We start from the raw sequence: 19,934 nt of genomic DNA on the forward strand, positions 1-19,934 counted from the left end.
GGCGGACGCACCGCCGGGCCCGGCCCCTTTCCCCGCCTCGCCCGGCACAAAACGGCGGCGGGGGCGGCTCGGCCGCACACGCTCCCCGCGGGCCGGGCCGGGCCGGGCCGGGCCGAGCCGAGCCGGGCCGAGCCGGGCCGAGCCGAGCCGAGCCGAGCCGAGCCGAGCCGAGCCGGGCCGGGCCGGGCCGGGCCGGGCAGCAGCGGCGGCGGCGGCGGGGCCGGGCCGGGCGGGATGTAGCGATCAGCACCGCGGAGAGCGGCGGGGCCGGGCGGGCCGGGCCGGGGGGGCCGGGCCGGGGCCATGGCCAGCGCGGAGCAGGGCGAGAAGCAGCTCTTCGAGAAGTTCTGGCGAGGCACCTTCAAGGCCGTGGCCACGCCGCGGCCCGAGAGCATCATCGTGGCCAGCATCACGGCCCGCAAGCCGCTGCCCAGGTAAGGGGGACCCCTTACCCCCCCCCAGTGTTATCCCCTCCCCACACCGGCTGGGCGAGACTGCAGAGACCCCCCCCCGGCTCTTCACCTCCCCCTCCTTAGGGGCTGGGGGGCTTGGAGGGACCCCCTCGGCCTGGGGGATCTTGGATGCCCCCCGTTAGGGGCTGCACCCGCCGGGGGAGAGCCGCTCCGGAGGAGAGCGGGTTGGGGAACCCTGGCTTCGGCGGGTGCTTTGACCCCGAGAGCTGGTTGCCTCCGGGGGGAGCAGGATGAGGGTCCTGGAAATCTCGTGCTGGGCCCCTGAGGGCACCCGAGAAAGTGTGGGCACCCCCGGCCGGAGTCCAAGCGACCGTCCCCGCTGTGCAGGCCCCGAGGAGCGCGTGTCCTGCTGAGCATCTCGCCTCTGCATCCCCCCTTCGCCAGGCACCCACTGGGAGCCCTCAGGAAGGCGATGCCCGGGCAGGGTGCGACCTCCGCTGCCTGGGTGCAGGAGGCGATGCTGATGTCTCCCCTGGGGGCACGTGGCCCCGAGGCCACGGCTGCTCAGGTGCCAGCGGGCAGCGAGGGGACCGAGGCAGCCCTGGCTCTGATTCCCTCCAGGGCACCCGGCTAGCGGCCGACGCTTTGCTGCAGGCACGTCTCCCGCTGCTCTGCCCCTCTGGGAGGGCACGGCCTTCCCGTGCCCCCAGCTCGCCCCGCCGAGCGGTGCCCGCTGGGCACGGGGCTCTGCCGTGCAGCGCAACACCAGCTCAGCGCTGGCTGGTGCACAGGGCTGGTGCCCGTCCGCCCTGTCCCGGCCGGGCCCAGGGACCCGCTGGCCGATGCCACGGGCTTTGCCGGCAGTGGAGCGGGGGCACGAGCCGTGAAACGGGGTGCAGGGGCTGTTAGCCCCCGAGGGGCACGGCAGTGCTGCCAGGCGTGCAAGAATCCCTGTGGATTCTGCTGCTCCACAGTAGCTCCGCTCCGCTTCGGAGCGCTTTTATTGTCGGTGTCTTAATATTGGTTAAAAATACCCGCTTTGCACTGGTTTTCCAAGGAAATGAGGCTTTCGCGGGTTCCCTATTGTTGCTGTTGGCTGCTCCCCACCCAGTGTGGGGAGCGACCAAAAGTTTCACGAGCAGGATGGGTCGGTAGAGGAGAGCCGCTTGGTCTGCAGGGCGGTGGCGCAAGCTGAGCCTGCGTGCCGGCCGCGGCAACGCCGCCTCTCAGCCGCCGCTCTCGGCGGCCCAGCCGCCCCGGCGGGTTTTGTTAGGGACGAGCGCGAAATCGCCCGTCTCGCTGATTGTGATCAATCCGATTAGGAAATTGAAAAAGACACCGCTTAGCCTTCCAAACGGGAAGAGCAGATCTCATTTCCGCAGAGGGCATTCGGCACGGCTTCGGTCTTGGTGCGCGAGAGGAGCCACCGGTTTGTCTCTCCCCCCCTGCACCAGGTTACGTTATTCACATGTTGGCCCGCAGACCAGCCAAGAGCGCGCTGTGTGTCCGCGCACGCACGCACACGCTCTCTCCTGCCTGAATTGGCTTGAAAGAGCCGTGCTTTTTAAATGTCTCGCAATGAAAGATGAAATAAAACATCAAATTAGGCTGTCGGGGGGATCCAGTGAGCCCGCGCAGCAGGAAGGATGCCCGGCTCCTGCATGGCGATGAAGCAATTCCCATCGACGAGCATCATTCACAGCAAACGTTCGCGTGCGGTGGCTGCGAGCCCGTTTCCGGGCCGCCGGCTCGGCCGCGGGTCGATGCCTGGGCTAAGCGCAGGACGGGAGCGTTTTCAGGCTCCATTAAAAGTTCCCAAATGCAAATGGGCTCGTGTCTTCCGGAGCACTAAGCGCTCGGGCGGGAGGGGGACACCATCTGCGCAGCGGGGAGGAAGCGCTCAGCGGAGGGGGGGGACCGGCCCCGGCGCCTCCGGGCTGCTGCGTTTCACACCTTGGCGCTGGCAAACCCTCCCTGCTGGAGGGCCGGGCGAGGGGCCGTGCCCCGAGGGGCCGCGCCGCGGGCTCGCGAGCTCTCCGCCTCCATCCCCCCCGCGGCTTTTGTCTCCTCGCAGCATATGTCGCCGGAAAGCAAGGCCGCGCAGCGGGGCACGGGCTACGTGATATTCCCCGCGGGCCGGCCATCTGCACCGGCGCGCTCGCCGCAGGCGTTAGCGTCTCGCCGGCCCCGGCAGCCCCCTCACGCGGCCGCTTTCCCTCCGGCGCGGGGCAGGCGCGGCGGTGGTTAGAGGTTTGCTGCAGCCCCGCGGGTGGCAGACGGGGGTTTCCTGCCCGGGGACCAAAGCCGGAGGCTGGAGGAGGGCGAGCGAGGTCGTGCTTTCCCGAAACGCCGCTAGGCCCGCGGCGTGCTTCTGCTCGCCAGCCCGCGCGAGAGGGAGATCGGTCCCGAGGGCTGCGCCGCTCCTCTCGCGTCTCTCTTCCCGGCTCCGCTTTGGGGTCTGGTTTTTCTCCTGAAGGTTTCCCCAGGCTGCTCATCAGCGCGGCCTTTTTTTTTTTTTTTTTTTTCCCCCGAGACTATTCCTGGCTCATTTAAGAGCAAATTAAGCTGCTTGCAGGGAGCAGCCTGGCACCGGGGAGGAGACGGAGAGGCCGGTTAGACAAATGAAAAATGAAGATGACCATCTGGATGCCTGCTTTCTCCCGCGCTCGACAGCTGCCGAGCTCGGCCTCGGCTCCCGCGGTCTGCCGCGCTGGAGGCGCTGGCGGGGCCGGCGCTGGCGAGGCACGGGCGAAGGTTTGCTCGCCCCGGGAGCGCGGTCTCCGCTCCGGGCTTCGGAGAGCGCCGGGGATGGCGCAGCGGGAGGGGATGCTCCCGGCCCGAATCCCCCCGGCTCCCCGTGCCGTGTTAGCTCCTGCCTAGGCACAAATGGCCGGGTGGGAGGTGATGCCCTGGCTGGCACCGTGCCCCTGCTCCCGGAGATAACGCCTCTTCGGTCTAAATTCCCATCTCGCTCGCTGGGAGTCTGGGAGTGTTAAAGCTCTACTAAAAGCGTGTTTCATCCTAGGACAAAAGCGCACGGTAATCCCTCCCCTGCCGGCTCGGGCCGGGCCGGGATTATCGAGCAGTTTGTAGCCTGAAAGGAAAAACGGAGGCAGTTGGGGAGAGGGGGCTTTTCCGTTTGGCCTTCCCCAGGCAGGTGGGCCGCGCTGGGCTGAGCTCGGCTGGGCCGCGGACGATCTCGGGTTCTGCTTTGGCTGCCGGGGGCGAGAGCGGGGGCCGAGCTGGGCCGGCTGGGAGCTGGCAGCGCTGGCACGGTTGCTGCGGAGCCGCTGGGGGGGTTTGCTCCAGCGCGTGCAAACAGCCCGCCGAGCAGCCCCCCGAGCTGGGGCGGTCTGAGAGCCGCCAGCAGGGCCATGCCCCCGGCGCAGCGGTGCCCGAGCAAGGAACAAACCGAGGAAGAACGGGGAGCCGGCCCGTGCCAGGCTGCGCCCGGCGGAGGCGAGACCCCGGCGGCGATGGGGAGCGGGGAGGCCGGGGTCTGCAGGCAGCCCCTCCGGGCGGGAGGCCGGGGCCGGCCAGCCGCAGCGGGAGCGCTGGGACGCGCCGGCGCTGCAGCCTGCCGCGCCGGGAACGGCTCCTGCCGGAGGAGGCCGGTGGCTGCGCCACGGCGAGGACGCCTTTGGGTCGCTTTTGAGTTTTGCTAGGTCATTCCTTTCTGACTTTTGGGGAGTTATGTGAGTGCCAATGGCTTAATCAGGCGCGTGAAGAGCCGCTGGGAGGAAGCGGGGGCCGGGGAACCCGCGCCTGCTGCGCAGCCGCAGCCAGACGGGCAGCGCGGGGCGGCTGCGGGCAGCGCTCCGCCGGGCGCGGGCGGCCTGGCAGGCGAGGCGCCGGCCGGGCTCTGCGGCCGCCCCGTGTCCCCCCGCCTTTCGGCCGGGGCTCCTCCGTGCCCGCTGGCCCCTCTCCCTCGGCCGCCCGGGCCGTGCCCGCGGGCTGCAGCCAGGGCCAGGCCGGGAGCCGCTCTGCGCCTGGCGCCGTTTGGGGGTGCTTTTGGGAGGGGAAGGGGGGGGTCGGGCTCCCAGGCAGCCTCCTTGCCGGAGTAAAAGCAGGACTTAAAAGATAATCGCCCGGGCGGCTGCGGCGAGGGGGGCGGCAGATGGCCCGGGCGGTCACGGCGGCCGCAGCGCCCATCTGCGCGGGGGCGGCCCGGGCTGGACGGGCCGGGTCTGGGGCCGAGTCTGGGGCCGGATCTGGGCCGAGTCTGGGGCCGAGTCTGGGCCGGGTCTGGGCCGGGTCTGGGGCCGAGTCTGGGGCCGAGTCTGGGGCCGGGTCTGGGGCCGAGTCTGGGGCCGGGTCTGGGCCGGGTCTGGGCCGGGTCTGGGGCCAAGTCTGGGGCCGGGTCTGGGGCCGGGTCTGGGGCCAAGTCTGGGGCCGGGTCTGGGGCCGGATCTGGGCCGAGTCTGGAGCCGGATCTGGGCCGAGTCTGGGGCCGGATCTGGGCCGGGTCTGGGCCGGGTCTGGGGCCGGGTCTGGGGCCGGGTCTGGCCGGGCCGGGTCTGGGGCCGAGTCTGGGCCGGGTCTGGGGCCGGGTCTGGGGCCGGGTCTGGCCGGGCCGGGTCTGGGGCCGAGTCTGGGCCGGGTCTGGCCGGGTCTGGGGCCGGATCTGGGCCGAGTCTGGGGCCGGGTCTGGGGCCGGGTCTGGGGCCGGGTCTGGGCCGGGTCTGGCCGGGCCGGGTCTGGGGCCGGGTCTGGGCCGGGTCTGGGGCCGGGCCGGGTCTGGGGCCGAGTCTGGGGCCGGGTCTGGGGCCGAGTCTGGGCCGGGTCTGGGGCCGGGCCGGGTCTGGGGCCGAGTCTGGGCCGGGTCTGGCCGGGTCTGGGGCCGAGTCTGGGCCGGGTCTGGGGCCGAGTCTGGGGCCGGGTCTGGGGCCGAGTCTGGGGCCGAGTCTGGGCCGGGTCTGGGGCCAAGTCTGGGGCCAAGTCTGGGGCCGGATCTGGGCCGAGTCTGGGGCCGGGTCTGGGGCCGGGTCTGGGGCCGAGTCTGGGCCGGGTCTGGGGCCGGGTCTGGGGCCGGGTCTGGGGCCGAGTCTGGCCGGGCCGGGTCTGGGGCCGGGTCTGGGGCCGGGTCTGGGCCGAGTCTGGGGCCGGATCTGGGCCGAGTCTGGGCCGGGTCTGGGCCGGGTCTGGCCGGGTCTGGGGCCGAGTCTGGGCCGAGTCTGGGCCGGGTCTGGGGCCGAGTCTGGGGCCGGGTCTGGGGCCGGGTCTGGGGCCGGATCTGGGCCGAGTCTGGGGCCGGGTCTGGGCCGGGTCTGGCCGGGCCGGGTCTGGGGCCGGGTCTGGCCGGGTCTGGGGCCGAGTCTGGGCCGGGTCTGGGCCGGGTCTGGGCCGGGTCGGGTCTGGGGCCGGGTCTGGGGCCGAGTCTGGGGCCGGGTCGGGTCTGGGGCCGGGTCTGGGCCGAGTCTGGCTGGGCCGGGCGGCGGCGGCGGCGGCCCGTCTGCCGTCTGCCATCTGCTCCCGGCGCGCAGCATCGCTAATGAGCCCGCGGCGCGGCGGGGGGGAGAGCACCTTGGAAAGCAGAGAAAAAGGGAGAAAAACAAAACAAAACAAAGAACCCCCCCCAAAAAAAAAGAAAAAAGAAAGGGGGGGGCCAGGCCCCCCGCGCTCGGCGGCGCCGTTCAGAGGCCGCTGTTGTGCGCGCTGCCCCGCGGCTCCAGCTGGCCGGCAGCGGGCGGGCGGGCGCTAATTGGGGGGTGCGTGGGGGGGGGCTCGCTGGCGCCCCCCCCCCCTCGGCCGCGACCCCCCCGCCGCTCCGCTGGGCACCCCGGAGCTGCCGCCACCCCCCCCCGCCGCGCTGCCGTGGGGGGTCAGGGGGGCGCGGGGGCGGCTCGGCCCGGCCCTGCTTGGGCTGAACGGGCCCTTTCTGGCCCGTGAAATTGGGCCGAGGGGTCGGCGGCGGCGCGTTGGGTGCCGGCCCCGCAGCACCCGCCGCCTGCCCCCGGCCGCCGCCGGCTGGCTGCGCCCTCAGCCCGCACGCCGGGGGGCACAAGCGCAGGAGCGCTGAGGTTTGGTCGGTGCCGGGGACCGAACCGGGAGCCGGGCCTCCAATCCACGCGCTCGCCCGGCACAGTTTGGGCCCCCGCCGTCCCTCGTGGCGGGGTTCGGGTGCTGCGCTCCTGCGGGAGGCGGCGGGCTCCCGCGAGGAGGCAGGACGCCCCCCCCCCCCCCCGGCTCTGCCTTTGGGCTCCGTTCGGCGTCTGCTGGCCCCAGGTCTCCCCGTGGGAGCTGGAGGGAGCGAGGGGCCCCCGCCGAAGGGCAGCGTCGCCCCGCTCGAGGCGGCCGCGGGTCTCGTCTCCGTCCCCGGCCGAGCCCGGCTCCTCTCCCCGCGGGTTTTGCTGTCGAGGGAGGTCAGGCGCCTCCTCGCCCCGGCGGCGGCGGGGGCTCTCCAGGGCCCGCGCTCCGTCTCCCGCCGGGCCGGGCCCTTCCCAGCCGTTTCGCCCCAGGGATTTATCCCTCCGGAGGGCCGGTGGCTGGAGCTGAGCCCTCGCCGGCAGCCCCGTCCCCGCGTCTCCGCCTGGCGCGGCTGGACCTTCCTTACATATATTTTTTGCGATATGAACTTATCGAACGCAAGCGCAGCGTCGCTGCGGTGAAATCACGTCAAGCGTGACTGCCCTTTTCTTCTCTCTCTCCCCCCCCTTTTCTTCCCGTGGCTGCTGAACCTCTTAATCGTCGCAGAGCCCCGACGAGGCCGTTAAATCCCCGCCGGCGACTCGCGCCGGGAGCCCCCCGGGCAGCGGGGACCCCTTCGCCGTCGGGGCCCCCCCGCCCCGCTGATGGCTTTGCCATCGCCGCCCCGGGGCCTCGTTCTCCTGCCCGCCGAACTCTTGCCCGAGCCGAATCCCGAGGAGGATATGTATTTTAATGAGCTCCGCGCCGCCGGGGAAGGGGCCCCGGGGACGGGAGGAGCCGGAGTGGGAGGCTGTGATTTCGGCTGCGTCCAGGGGGCCGCTGCTGCTGAGTCCCTCTGCGGCTCCGCTGGGCTGCTGCGTAGCTCACGGCCTGAGCAAGCGGTGCGTACACGACGGGAACATCTAGTAGTGCCTAAATAAAGTCGTTAGTCCAACTTGTTCCCCGCCGCCGCAGCGCCCGCGGCCCGGCGGAGGCAGCCGTCCGTCGGCGTGGGCACGGCCGCGGCGGGCCGAGCGCGGGACGCCCGTCAGGCCGGCGGTCCGGTTTCCTGTTCACCGGGGATCTCCCCTTTTTGACTCCGCGTGAAGAAGTTTTTCCCCCTCTTTGGCCGCCCGTCGGCGCGCGGAAGACGGAGCGGGGAGGCCGGCCGGGGCCGGGGGGGCGCAGCAGCCGCCCATGGGCACGGCCGGCTGCGGGCCGAGCAAGGGCCGCCGGCGTTTTGTCCCCGCGCCGGGGACAAGCGGGTGTTTCGTGCCGACGCCGGGGGCCCTATAATTTTCACCAGCCGCGTGACTTCCATGCAGAAGAGACAAACGGGGGCGCAGTTAATGAGCTGTAATTCTGAAGAGCTTCTGCCTTGATTGGGACTAATTATTTTCTTTGTGAAAATAACGAAGGAGCCGCCCAGCCTCCCGCGCGGGAGGCACGTGCCGTGCATTGCGCCAGGCGGTATTTTGGGCTCGCCGCCGCCTGCCCCTCGCCGGAGCCCCTGTCGCCTGCCGTCCGCCTCCGACCTGCCTCGCTTATCCCGCAAAGTGCCCGAAGGCGCCGGGCGAGCGTGGGACGCAGCCCGAAGCCGTCCGGCGCGTCACGGCCGCGGCTGGCAGACGCCCGGTCGGCCGCTCTCGGCGCCGGCCGGGGAGCAAACCCGCCGGCCCGGCGGGTCCGGGGCGCCGCCGAGGGGTCCTGGCGGTGTCTGCGCCGGCGTGGGCCTCGCTCTCGAGCCCTGGGAGCGGCCGGGACGAGCTCACCCGAGCAGGGGCAGCGGCAGGGCTCGCGCGCGCGCGCCTACGTAACGTGGCGTCGTTAACGAGACTAACGCCGCTCTTTTCCTGGAGACTAATGAACACGTTTGCATAATCTTGCTTTTGCTCGTGAATAATTCTGGATTACCCACCCGCGAGCAACGCCAGGGCTTTGCAGCCCCAGGCTGCCTTTCCGCCGAGGACAGCGAAGCGCTTTACAAATATTGGTTCAGCCTCGCGAATCCCAGCGAGCAATACGCTTATTACTACGGCCGATTGGAGATGAACGTGCAGAAAAGCGAACACGGCTCCGTGTCTCCCCGCCGCCTCCGTTCCCGGGCTCTCCGGCGGGGGAAGCGGGTTGCTCGGCCGGCGAACGCTGCCCTCGGCCGCGGCGCGGCGCCGAGCAGCACGCGGGCGGCGAGCCCGGGCTGCCTGGCCGCCCGCCACCGGCGCCGCGGCTTTCTTGACGCATGGCAAGCACCCGCCGGCTTTTCCGCCCGGCCGAGCGCTTTCGGCTGCCGGCGTCCAGCCCGCGGAGCAACTCGAGGCAGAGCCGCCGGGAAAAGCGTCGGCAGCGCGGGCGGTCCTGCGGGCCGCGGCGAGGCGCCGGCGCGCGGGCTCCTCGCCGTTCCTCCCGGGCACCGGGCCTCTCGCAGCCGGGCAGCGCCCGCGTTGCCGTTCAGCCAGGCGTCGCAGCCCCGCGCCGGGGGGGTCCCGAGCCGAGCTGCTGCTTCGGCCCCCCGATACGAGGCCGTGAAACGTTCCCGCGGCGCGAACGGAGCCGTTCCCGCAGCCAGGCTGGCAGCGGCAGGCGGGGGCGAGAATTGCATGTCAAATGCGTATTATGGAAGTGGGTTTCTGCCCTGTGTTTCAACCGCCTCAAGGAAGCCACGCGCTTCGCTGCAGCTGGTGCCCCTGCCGAGGCGCGAGAAAAGAGCTGCGAGAAGACGAAAGCGGAACGGGCTTGGCGTCCGTGCAATCAGGGAAAACATCTCCGTGCTTGGCTATGATAATTTTCAGTAACAAACTGCAGGGCTCCTGCCGCACTAATAATAACGCGTTGAAAGAGGTGGGGAAGAGAACCTGCCGTGGGGTGTTTGTGCATGCGTGGGTTTGTGGAAAGCGCTGGCAGTTTTCCCCCTCTCCTAATTCTGGAGAGGTATTTTTAGTGCACATTTCAAACGGATTTACGTAAACACATCTGCTGGAGTCGGTGCTTGGAAATGTCTTTGCAACCTTCTTCTCTTTTCCCCCCCTCCCCCCCGTCTGCTGGGACAAAGGAACGGTTTGACCGTTTTCTTTTTCGATCAGCTGAGGAAAAGCGGGAGAGCAAGAGAGAAAATAAAAGGGCAATTTTACTAGCAAAAGTGGCGTGTTTTAGAAACGCTCCTAGTATTTCCGCACACCGGAGCGGCGGCCGTTGCCTTTGTGGGGCTGTCGCTCTGGTTTCCCGGGGACGCCCTGCCCTGCCAGCGGGCAGCTCGCAGGGAGACGCGATACCACGGTGATGGGCACCTCGGACAGCATCTCTGCACCCGAGTGCCCGGGGACTGGCTCGCGGGAGGGGAGCGTCGCTGCACTGCTGCCGCGCGAGACGCAGCGAAGGCTCCTCGGAGGGTGGCGGGTCGGGGGCCGCCGGCCCCGGGGCACCGCGGGGGAAGAGCGCAGCGCTGCCCGGCCCGTTTCTCGAGGCGAGGCACTCTCCGATTGGGTGCTGTAATTAAGAGCACTTTGTGGCCGATATTTAATCTTTCTCTCCATTTAAATTGCATTGATTTTTCGCATCGATTTAGCCGACGTGACTCCAGCTGCCCGCTTCCCGCCAGGGAGACCGTGGCTCCCTTCGGCGGCCCGGCGAGCGGCTGCCGGCGCGGGACTTTCTCGTGCTCTTCCTCGGGGCTGCGGGGCTGCCCCGGCTGTCTGCGTCCTTCAGCAGATCGATATTGCCGCATTGATCCCCCAGGCGAGGCATCCGTCATCGTTTTAATGCCCAGAGAAACACGCACAACTAATAGGCTCATCAGAGATGCTTTAACCTTTTTAGTTTTCCCGGCTCCGGTTGGCTGGAGCGTCTTCCCGGGGGGCTGCGGAGATGCTGGCAACAGGGAGCCGGTGAGGGCTGAAAAGGGCAAAGAAGTGAAGTTTCCCCCCCGCAAATTCTGTCTTGAGCTCGGAAACGCCGCCGGCACGAGGGCGGCCAGGGCTCGGGGGCTCGGGCAGGGCCTCGCTGCTGCGGATCGCTGCCGCGGAGCTGCCCCAGCGCGGGCGACCTGCCACGGCACAGTTTTTTTTCCCAGCCAGCCCCGTTTCTGCTGTTTTCGTACTGACGCTTGCAAAGCGGCCGGGAAGGGGAGAGGGGCCGGGGCAGGACGGAAGGAAGGGTGAGACTGATGGGGCCGGTCCGGCAGGCGAGAGGGAAGGTGCTCCTGGGGCTGGAGAGGTGCCTCTGGCGCTCAGGTGCAGCGGCTGGGAGGTCTCCAAGGCGGCAGTCCTCCTGTTTGTCTCTGCCCCGGGGCTGGGGGGCCGACGGCCCACTGATGACCGCTTTGCGGCAGGGAGCTGCCCCGGCTGCCCGGAAATGGCAGCGCGCGGGGCTTTCGCGCACAGACCTGACCTGCAGCGACCGCCCGTCACCGCGGGGCGAGGGGGCAGCCGGCCGTGCCGCTCTCGGCTCCCGTTCCCGCGCCGCGTTTCGTGGCCTGGCGGGCTGGCACTGGGCCACGGCACGCAGAAAGGGGGATGGCTGGCGAGCTAGCTCTGCCTCCCGCTCTGAATTACCCGCCGGCGCCGCTTTCCTCCAGCAACCCTGTGACGGGGGCTTTGCTGAGCCCAGCACAACTCGTGGCATCCCAGGCCTCGCAGCTCAGCCGGTGCGACAGCCAGGCTGGGCCGCTGCTGTTTTTAAGCACCTTTTTCAAGGCGCGTTTCTGCATGTGCTTTCGCACCCCGGCCGCAGGGCAGGCACCCGAGAGCCGGCACCCCCAGTCCCCGCGGCCTTCCCGTCGCACGGCTCGGCACCCGCAGGGTTTTGACGGGTTGCCCAGGGCTGGATTTGGGTTGGTTTCACCGCATTTAAAGGGGAAAGGCACGGCCACCTCTCCGGTTACGCCGTCCCGCACGCAGCTCCCTCCCCGCCAGAGCGTTTAATGCTGCGACTCTGCCCCTCTCCCTGAGGCAGGTTTTACCAAGACGTTATTGGGGCTTCGGTTCACCGGCTCTGTCCTCCATCTGGGCTGTCCGGAGGTGACCTTCTGGGTTTCTCACTGCCCTTAGCGCTAAGAGGTTAGGCGTACTTGGTTTCTTTCCCACCAGCGACCTTTTCTGCATCATTTCTGTTACGGGAAGGAAGAGATCGTTTCCCTCCGCCGCAGAGATGTGCTGTCAGGGAAGGAAAACGGGGGAGAGCCCCAATCTGAGAGCAAAAGGCAGAGGTGGGCTGCTTCGGTGCTGAAAGGCGGCGAAGGCCTTGGGCTGGCGGGCGAGGCGAGAGCCCTGCGCCCTGGCTGCCTGCCGCTTCCCTCCCATCTGCTCCCACCAGCTGGAAAAGTGGCCAAAATTGCCATGAGGCCCAAAACAACCCCGTCCTTGACCGGAGCCTGCGGCCAGGGCAGGGTGCGGGAAGGGCCCAGGGGAGCTGTCTGCAGAGGGAGGCTTTGCACAGGGCATCGGAGCCGTCGGCAGGCCAGCGGCGGCAGCAGCAGCGATGCTGCCTTTGTGCGGCCCGGATGGATCGCTTGGATTTATGCCTGGGAGGAAGAAATAGAGGGGGGAAAAAAAAGGGAGAGTGCAAGCAATCACGTAACGGAAAGGGAGAAACTGGGCTCCGGCAGGCAGGCAGGGCTGCTGAGCTCCCGGCTGCCAAGGGCTGGGTGCTCGGCAGACGGGACGCGACCTTGGGCTCGCTCACCACTTCATCCTCCAGTGGGGATTCAGGCGCCCGCTGCCGGGGCCGCCCCGGGCAAGGGGCGCTCGATTGGAGGCAAACGCGGGAACGGACGTGGGCAGAGGGAGGCTGCGGTCCTCGCTGCGGGGCCAAAGCACGGCGGTGTCGCACCCAGCAGGGCAAACCCGGGTATCCTTCCTCCCTCCTCTTCCTCCTGCCTGCCTGGGCTGTCCGTCGGGGCTGCAGATGTATACATATAGGTATATATATTCAATCAATGTCCATGGAACTTAATCCAAAGGGATTACCAGGCAGTTTAGAGCATTAGAGACTCTCAGCGTTCATCGGAGGAGAACATTTGGTTGAATTTAAGCCAGGCTTTGATGGGATTGGAGAATAATTATTTCCATCAATAATTACTTCCAAGTCCAGAGGGAATGTCTCCTAGCATGCTCCAGGAGAGCCATCCTTGGGTGCCTCAAGGCCAATATATTTCAACGCAGAGGCGCTCAGTGCGTGCGAAGGCAGGTGGCCCGGTGGCTCCGCGGGTGCTGGGGGGGAAGCCGCGGCGCTGGGGCGAGGGACGTCAGCACCAGCCCTCCCGCCAGGCTGGGCCTCTCCGGCAAACCAGCGGTGCCCCGGCGTGCCGCCAGCCCCAGGAGAAACCCTCCCGCCTCTGCCGCTGGAGCTGATCCATCCCGGCCTTTCCACAGATCATTAATTTGGGGACATTTTTAATGGATCCTAATGACTGAGCCTCGGAAGACTGTTCTTAAAAGGGGTTCAGGAAAGGCCACAAGCTAATTAGTTGCACAAAGAAAGCAATTAACCATGTAGTTTCCCGGATGGTTAAAAATAACATAGATGTTGGGAAGAGACTGGGAGATTTATTACAAGTGAAGTAACAGATTTTAAAGCCAGAGAGACCATGAGCTCAGCCCACATCGCCTCCTGCATATCCTGGGCTGGAGGCACCTCACCAGCTTCCCCCTCAGTGACCTCTAGCACTTGTATTTGGCTAATGCACATCCTTAAAAGCTCAGATGGGAGAAAAGTGGCTCCCACAAAGATCAGCCTTTTGAAAGGATGTTTTTTTCAAGGTCGAGGAACCCCACACCACATCCCACCGAGGCACTGGGCTGCCCCAGCACAGGTGCCTGGGGTTGGCAGGACTAGTAGCATCCTCGAGAACCTCTGGAAACCTTCCCGAGCTGGCAAAAGCCACTGCACGGTTGGGGGGTGACCTTCCCTGGGGTCTGTAAGCCTCTGGCCATGGTTAACTGGGGCTGATGTGCTGTTTTAGCATTGCATCGCTCTTTGAGCACCCATTTGGCCCTGCTCCAGCCTGCCAGATGTGCAATGTCCACCCAGCCCCAGCTCCTTGCTCACAGCCCCACAGCCCACCTGTGGGCTTCAGTATTACACTGGCTTCAGCATTATAACGAGGAGAAACGGGGACGCCGCTCTCTGTCCTCAGGGATGGCCAGCCCAGCGTGAGTGCAGCCCCCCAGCCAGGCCAGGCTCCGACCTGCCAATGCTTGTTTTATTTCTTTGAATAATATTCTGGATGACACACACAAAAAACAGTGTTCTCGGCATCCCTGTCGGGTATGGTTTATGACTTTCCATTCATCTTCGTGTCCCTTGAAATAAACATCTCCAGGGCCTGAAAACCTATTTACTTCCCTCCTGAGTGTTTGAGCTCTGGTTTGTTTTGGCTTGCTTGCTTCCATTTGGCAAACAGGGCAGCCCTGTCTGCTCCTGCCCAAGCCCCAGCGTTTTTTGGAGACCTCTTACCCAATGTTTTTGCAGCTCCAGCTCTGCTCCTCATCCTAGTGCTGTGACCTGAGGGACTCGGCTGGTCTCCCCGCTGCTCTTGCAGGGGCCAGGCAAGCACAGCTCTGCTGTGCTCCGCTCGGCTCTTGCGAGCAGCTGCCAAGCCTCATGTGGTTCCTCTTGGGTCTTCTGGGTTGTCCCAGGCGCTCCAGTTTGGGCTTCCAGCACAAGCAGGTGCGTTTTCTCTGGTCTGTCACCCTGCTTGTACAAGCAGGGAGGACAGCCTTCCTCCACGCTGCTGAGGCTGCTCCAAACACTGCGGTGGTGATATGATGGTGGGCTGGGGAGGAGGAAGCACAGTGAGATACTGGCAAGTCAGTAGCAGGTTTGGTATTTCAAATACAATAAATTTTCTCTAGCACACGGCAAGGTTGTGGAGGCCAGCTGAGATTTTGGCCAGGCCTGCATGTCTCTCTGGGATGCTTTGTGCAGAAGTCAGTTGGAATAAGTGGCTGTTTGGTTTCTGGCAACACTGACGAGGGACCTTGACCTCCATCTTTTTTATTTTTCTGTGATTTCTTTCCCCCTGGAGCACATGCTCCCTTCTCTGCATCCATGTGCAAACATGTCATTAAAATGTGTACCATGTTCTCAACTCAGCCACGTTGCTGATGAGGTTCAAATAAATGCAGGGCTATAAAACCAGGCTGCATCTCCGAGCCTTGCTGCACTTGGGCAGGCAAACATTGAGGGTCTGTCAGGGGAGAAACGGGGAGGGAGCTGTGACCTGTGTTCAGCTGCAGTTGCATCAGACATAAATTGCAAGCTCTGAGCTGCTGACAGGCCCGGTGGTCTGTCCGACAGCTCCTGGCCTGGCTGCGATGCTCCGAGTTCATTAGGGAGAGGAGCAGGGAGCTGTTTATTCAGACATTGCAGAGCATTTGCTCCTGCCTTTGTCTTGCTTCCTCACTTGGTGAGGACACAGCAGGTTGTGTTAGCATGTCACCTCATGTGCTTCAGGGTCTTGCCTTGGTAAAGCATCCAGTTAAAAGGCTGAACAGCCTGAACAATGTGTGAGGGACACGGGGTCAGGTCACCCAGGCCCTTTGGCCTGGTCATCTGTCCTCAAAATCGGCCTCCTCCCCCTGCAGCAGGTGCTGTCTCAGCAAAGCTGGTGCTCCGGTGGGAGCGGGGGGCTGTGCCAGGGCTGTGCTCTCTTTTCCTGCGTCCCTAGCTGAGTTTAGCCAGCGAAGGGCAGCCCCTAGTCATGCCCTGGGCTCGTCCCTGCCTCCACACAACGAGCCTCAGGCACAGCTGGAGCAGCTTCCCGTGCATGCAGGCCTTCAGGTGTCCCCACTCCCACCTCCCCCCTCCCTCAGCTGCTGCGTTAATGCACCCGGCCCCATTTCCTGGGGCTGTTGATGGAGCCATGCTGGGAGACGTGGGCTCAGGAGGCTGGAGAGTAACTTCCAGCTCTCCCTGAAAGGCTTAAAACCACTCACTTCTCCTTCATGCAGGCTGCAGCTCTCCAGCTGTGGAAAGCAAAGCAGTGTGGGTTGGGGGCCTGTGGTCTTAGGGAATCACTGAGTACACAAAAAACCTTCAGCAAACGTCCCTAACTGTAAGGACAGCCCTTCATTGCTGGCTTTCTCTCCTGTCACCCTAGCAGTGGGACGCTCAGCTGCCTGTCATACCCTGCAGAGGACAGATGTCCCGAAAAGCCAAGTGGCAATGCATCTAAGGAGGCCTCCGCTACCAATGGTTGTGTGAAAGGGAAGGAGAGACGTGACCATGCTCGCCACCGGTCACGCAGGTAAGAGAACAAGGGCTGTGAGGAGGATCAATCCAAAGCAGGGGTTCAAGTGAAGGAGAGGTCTGTGATTATCTACCTGGTCTGTGGTTTCCCATCCCCTCCGGGGGCCCATGAGAGTTAGCCCTGTGTGGGCAAGGAGAGGAGGGCTGAGCTGCCCCACAAAGGTGACTGATAGAGTGCTCTTGCCCCAAAACCAGCTTCCTGGTCCCCATCTGCCTGTAACCTTTTCTCATCAGCCTCATGTCGTCATTAAACATGTCCTGGAGGCTCCAAGTGAGTGTGTAGACCTGCACCGCCCTCTTCCCCGGCTGCAGTGGGCACTGGTGTCCATCCAGGCAGGCGCAGCGAGCTTGCATGCTGCCTTGGACAGCCCCTTGCGAGGAGCCCCAGGTGACAGCAGGCCACCTGCCAGCATCCCCATGCCGCCGGGGTCAGCATGGTGCCTTTGCTTGGGAATCGCTATGAGAAATTCTCATCTATGCCTAGATCACAGGCTGGCAGCACTGGCCTCGTTAGGACACAACTTCGTTATCAGTTCATCGCAAACCACTGACAACTTGAGAGGGGAATAATGGATCAAACTTGTTAAATGAAGCAGCTAGAGTCACTGAGCCCTGCCTGTTAAACTATCTCTGGGATTAAAGCCTATCCATTTGGTTGAAGATGCTAGAAAGAAAGAGAAAGCAAGCACATTTCATATCTTCAGATTTCAGGCTAGCCAGAACAATAATTTAAAGGGTATTTTTAATTAGACTTTGATTACAATCAGAGAGAAACAATTAAAGTCAGATCAGCTGAGGGAGAAAGCTTCTACATCAAAGACAAAAGAATTTATCTTGGGAAAGGGAGCAGGGCTCTATGTGAAACTGCCCAAGGCTGAGCGATGGAGGGTGAAGGTTTCTCCTCCGCTTGCTCTGGCTGTGTTTCTGCCAGAGGGAGGGCTGAGAAGTGCCTGGCCTCATTTGCTGAGGAGCTCAGATGTGTGCCGCGCAAAAGCACGTGGGAGCTGGGGGGTGAGAGGTGTGACAGCAGAGACCTGTGCTCACGTCCCTGGTGTAGCATGGGCCCTCGAGGTGCCTATGGGCAAGTCATTTAATTGCTGTGCGTGCTTGCTCCCCATCTCCGCACTGGGAGTGGAGGTCTCCCCTTGCGCGGGTGGTCTCGGCAGGGTCCTGGGGGCAAAGCCTCTGCCCGGACATCCGCCACCGGGGCAGCGGGGATCGCTCTCCTCCCTGCAGCCCGGCAAGCGCGTGCGCACCGTGTGTGCCGCTACAGCCAGGCGGACGGCACCGTCCCCCCACCGGCCGCTGCGCTCGCTCCAGCGGCTCTCCGGAGGCAGGGGCCAGCCCAGGAGCAGGGACGGCGCCCCAGCAGACGCGGCACTGAGTCCGTTTCATGGACAAGCCCACGTCCTTCGTGCTCGGCAGCAAGCCGTGAAGAGTTGGGCTGACGCTGGGGTGCTGCTTGGGCTGGACTGAACGGGATAGATCCAGGGTGGCCCCAGGTCCTGCAGCAAATGGTGCTTGGCACCCAGTGGACAGACTTCTCCTGGCCTTTGGGCAGGACTTTCTTTTGCAAAGATGACCTCTTTGGAGCATGCGTCTTCCTACGACCGGCCTGCCAGGTTTCTCCACGCGCAGCTCTTGAAACCGGGCTGGGCGAAGGCCTGTATTTTTGCCAGCCGTCGGGGTTTGCCGCGCGCGGGGGCTCGGCGTACAGCTCCGTCCGGCTGCACGTCCGGCTGTCCCCCTCCGTGTCGGTCTGTCCCTGTCCACGCCGGGTCACGCTGACGCCGGGTGGCAGCCTCTTGCCCTGGGGAAAGCCCGAGAGGCCAAAGGGCTCCTGGCAGGAGAGAGGGCGACGGAGAGCCGAAGCGGTCGGGTGCCTGGGGCTGGTGGGGACGTTTCCTCGTCACCTCCGGAACGAGCGAGCGGATAACGCCGGCGAGGAGGCGGCGGGAGGGCCATCTGCCACCGTGGCGGTGCGGGGCCCCGGGCGGGCTGGCCCCGCCGGAGAGCCCAGCGCGCCGCGGCGTTTCCTGCGCGCGGGGACGTTCGTCCCTGACCGTGCTCGGCCTTCCTCTGGCGCTGCCCCACTTTCCATCGCTGAAGTCCCCAGAGCCTTTCCCGAGTCAGGGGACCCGCAGGCCTCTGTGCCCCGCTTCCCCCCCGCCCCCCCCGCCATCTTTTGAGCATTTCCTGCGCTTAATGAGCGGCCACAGAGTATCTGTCGTGTTTTCGGCGGGGCGCTCTAAATTAATTTACCCACGGGATTTGCTTTTCAATGAAACATAATGTGATTTGGTGTTGTGTGTTTAAAAAAAAAACCCTGCAAATTAATTTTTTTTTTTTTTTAGGTCTAACAACTGTGTAAGAGATGCGTATCTCATTAAATTACCATGGCACTTCAATAAATAAATATATTTTTATAATCAAGTGCTGTTTAACGTACGCTGCGACTTCCCGTACGGCTAGAGAGGTGCAGCTGGTTGCCATAATCACCGTACGCAGATTAAAGGCCAGTTAATTCTTTAAAGCATATTTACAAAGAGCGGCAAAACTTGCCGGTCTCTAACGGTGCCGTTAGCCTCGGCGAACGCCCTTTTAACGGTGGCCGGCCCGTGCGCGGCGCGCCGGAGCCGTCTCGTTAGACCCCCGTTACACCGCCGAGGGGGCGCTTAATTTAAAGCGTGACCAAAAGCGGGCTGACGGGGCCGCCCCGTGCAGCCCGCCCTTTTTGTTATTATTATTGTGACTATTATCTCTCTTCCCCCCCGCCTTGCCAGCCGCTCGCGCGAGGGGCAGCGCACACCGCCGCCGGCCCGCGGCAAGAAAAAGAAGAAGAAATCCGGCCGCAAGAAGCGGCGGAGGTGGGTGAGCGGGGGCGGAAGATGGGGCCGAACGGCGGGGAAGGCCCCTGTGGGGGGGCGCAAGATGGCCCCCGAGGCGGGAAGATGGCCCCCAGGGGAGGGAAAGGCCCCGCGGGGAGGTGCTGAGGGGCCGCCGGGCCGGGCCAAGCCGCGAGGCGCCACGTTGGCGCGAGGCGCCGGCCTCGCCACCGCGTCCCCTCCCCGGCGCGAGGGGACGGGCCGGGGCGTCCCCCGGGCGCTGCCTCACGCCCGCCGCCTCCCGCCCAGGTCTCCCTCGGACAGCCCCTCGCCCGTGAAGAAGAAGAAGAAGAAGAGCTCGAAGAAACGAAAAAGAAACAGGTATTTCCGTCTCAAAAACGCGATTTTTCTGCTGCCGTCTTCTTCCGCCTGAGCCCCGGGCGCCGCCGTCCGAGGCTGGGCCTCGGCGTCGGTTGAGCTCGGCCCTCGCCGCCGGCAGCGGCGGCGGCCGGTTCTGCAGAGCCGCGACCGCGCGACCCGCCGGGGCGCTGACGCGATCAGCAAAACGGGGCAAAAAAATCCCCGGCTCCGCTGCTCAGCCGTCCCCCGGGCACCGAGAGCGGGCGGGTTTGGCCTTGGCCCCCGGGCCTGTCTGCCAGCCGCGCTGCAGGGCCAGGGCCGCCGCGCGCCCTTTCCCTGAAGTCTGGTTTTAACTTAAAAAACCACAATTCAGTTGTTGAAATCGCGAAGATGTCATTGCTTTCTCTCCGCTGTTCAGCTGATACTTGCAGAGAGCAGTAGGTGTCAGCTCCTTGGGGAAGTTCATATATTTATAATTTATTCAACCAAAAAGAATTAAATAAACAAAAAGAAGCTACCAAAGATGGGGTGAAAAGCTGAGTTTGAGTCTTGCAAAACGGAGGGGAGAGGAAAGACGAGTAGAGGAGCTCCTTCCAAATATTTCCTTTCTGAGGGGTGAGTTTTAGGCTTTTATGGACGCCACCTCCTGAGTGCAGCCCTGGGTCAGGCCTCCTTGGTGTCACAGCTGTAATGCCCGTTTGTACCCCTGCAAACCAAGGGTGAGCTACAGCTGATCCCGAAAGGCGGCAGCATGTTAAACCATTGAGTGTTAGTGACCCGCAGAGGTCATTTCTGGGCACCCGGTACCAGACCCAACCGCAGATCCCAGTTAATTGACCTTGCAACGGGCAGTCTTGGCCCTCCCAGGAGGGACTGGTGGCCATGGCTTCTGCGGGATGTTGTCCCATATGCTCGAGTGGGACAGCAGGCCGTGCAGGGTCTGGGGGCCAAGCCTCAGCGTGGAAGG

The 19,934-nt window shown here is 64.9% G+C and overlaps 1 protein-coding gene across 3 annotated transcripts in view; it reads left to right on the plus strand.

The window, feature by feature from the left end:
- The first annotated feature begins 276 nt into the window (after nucleotides 1-276).
- Nucleotides 277-19,934, plus strand: part of LOC104141637 (serine/arginine repetitive matrix protein 4) — a 55,996-nt gene continuing 36,338 nt past the window's right edge. For all 3 annotated transcript variants that reach the window (XM_068911484.1, XM_068911482.1, XM_068911483.1), the window contains exons 1-4: nucleotides 277-434; nucleotides 15,634-15,780; nucleotides 18,566-18,649; nucleotides 18,917-18,988. In XM_068911484.1, coding sequence (XP_068767585.1) covers nucleotides 304-434; nucleotides 15,634-15,780; nucleotides 18,566-18,649; nucleotides 18,917-18,988 — 434 coding nt within the window. In that variant the 5' untranslated portion in view covers nucleotides 277-303. The remainder of the gene's footprint in view (nucleotides 435-15,633; nucleotides 15,781-18,565; nucleotides 18,650-18,916; nucleotides 18,989-19,934) is intronic.

Source organism: Struthio camelus, chromosome 17 (assembly GCF_040807025.1).
Source record: "Struthio camelus isolate bStrCam1 chromosome 17, bStrCam1.hap1, whole genome shotgun sequence".
Taxonomy (NCBI): domain Eukaryota; kingdom Metazoa; phylum Chordata; class Aves; order Struthioniformes; family Struthionidae; genus Struthio; species Struthio camelus.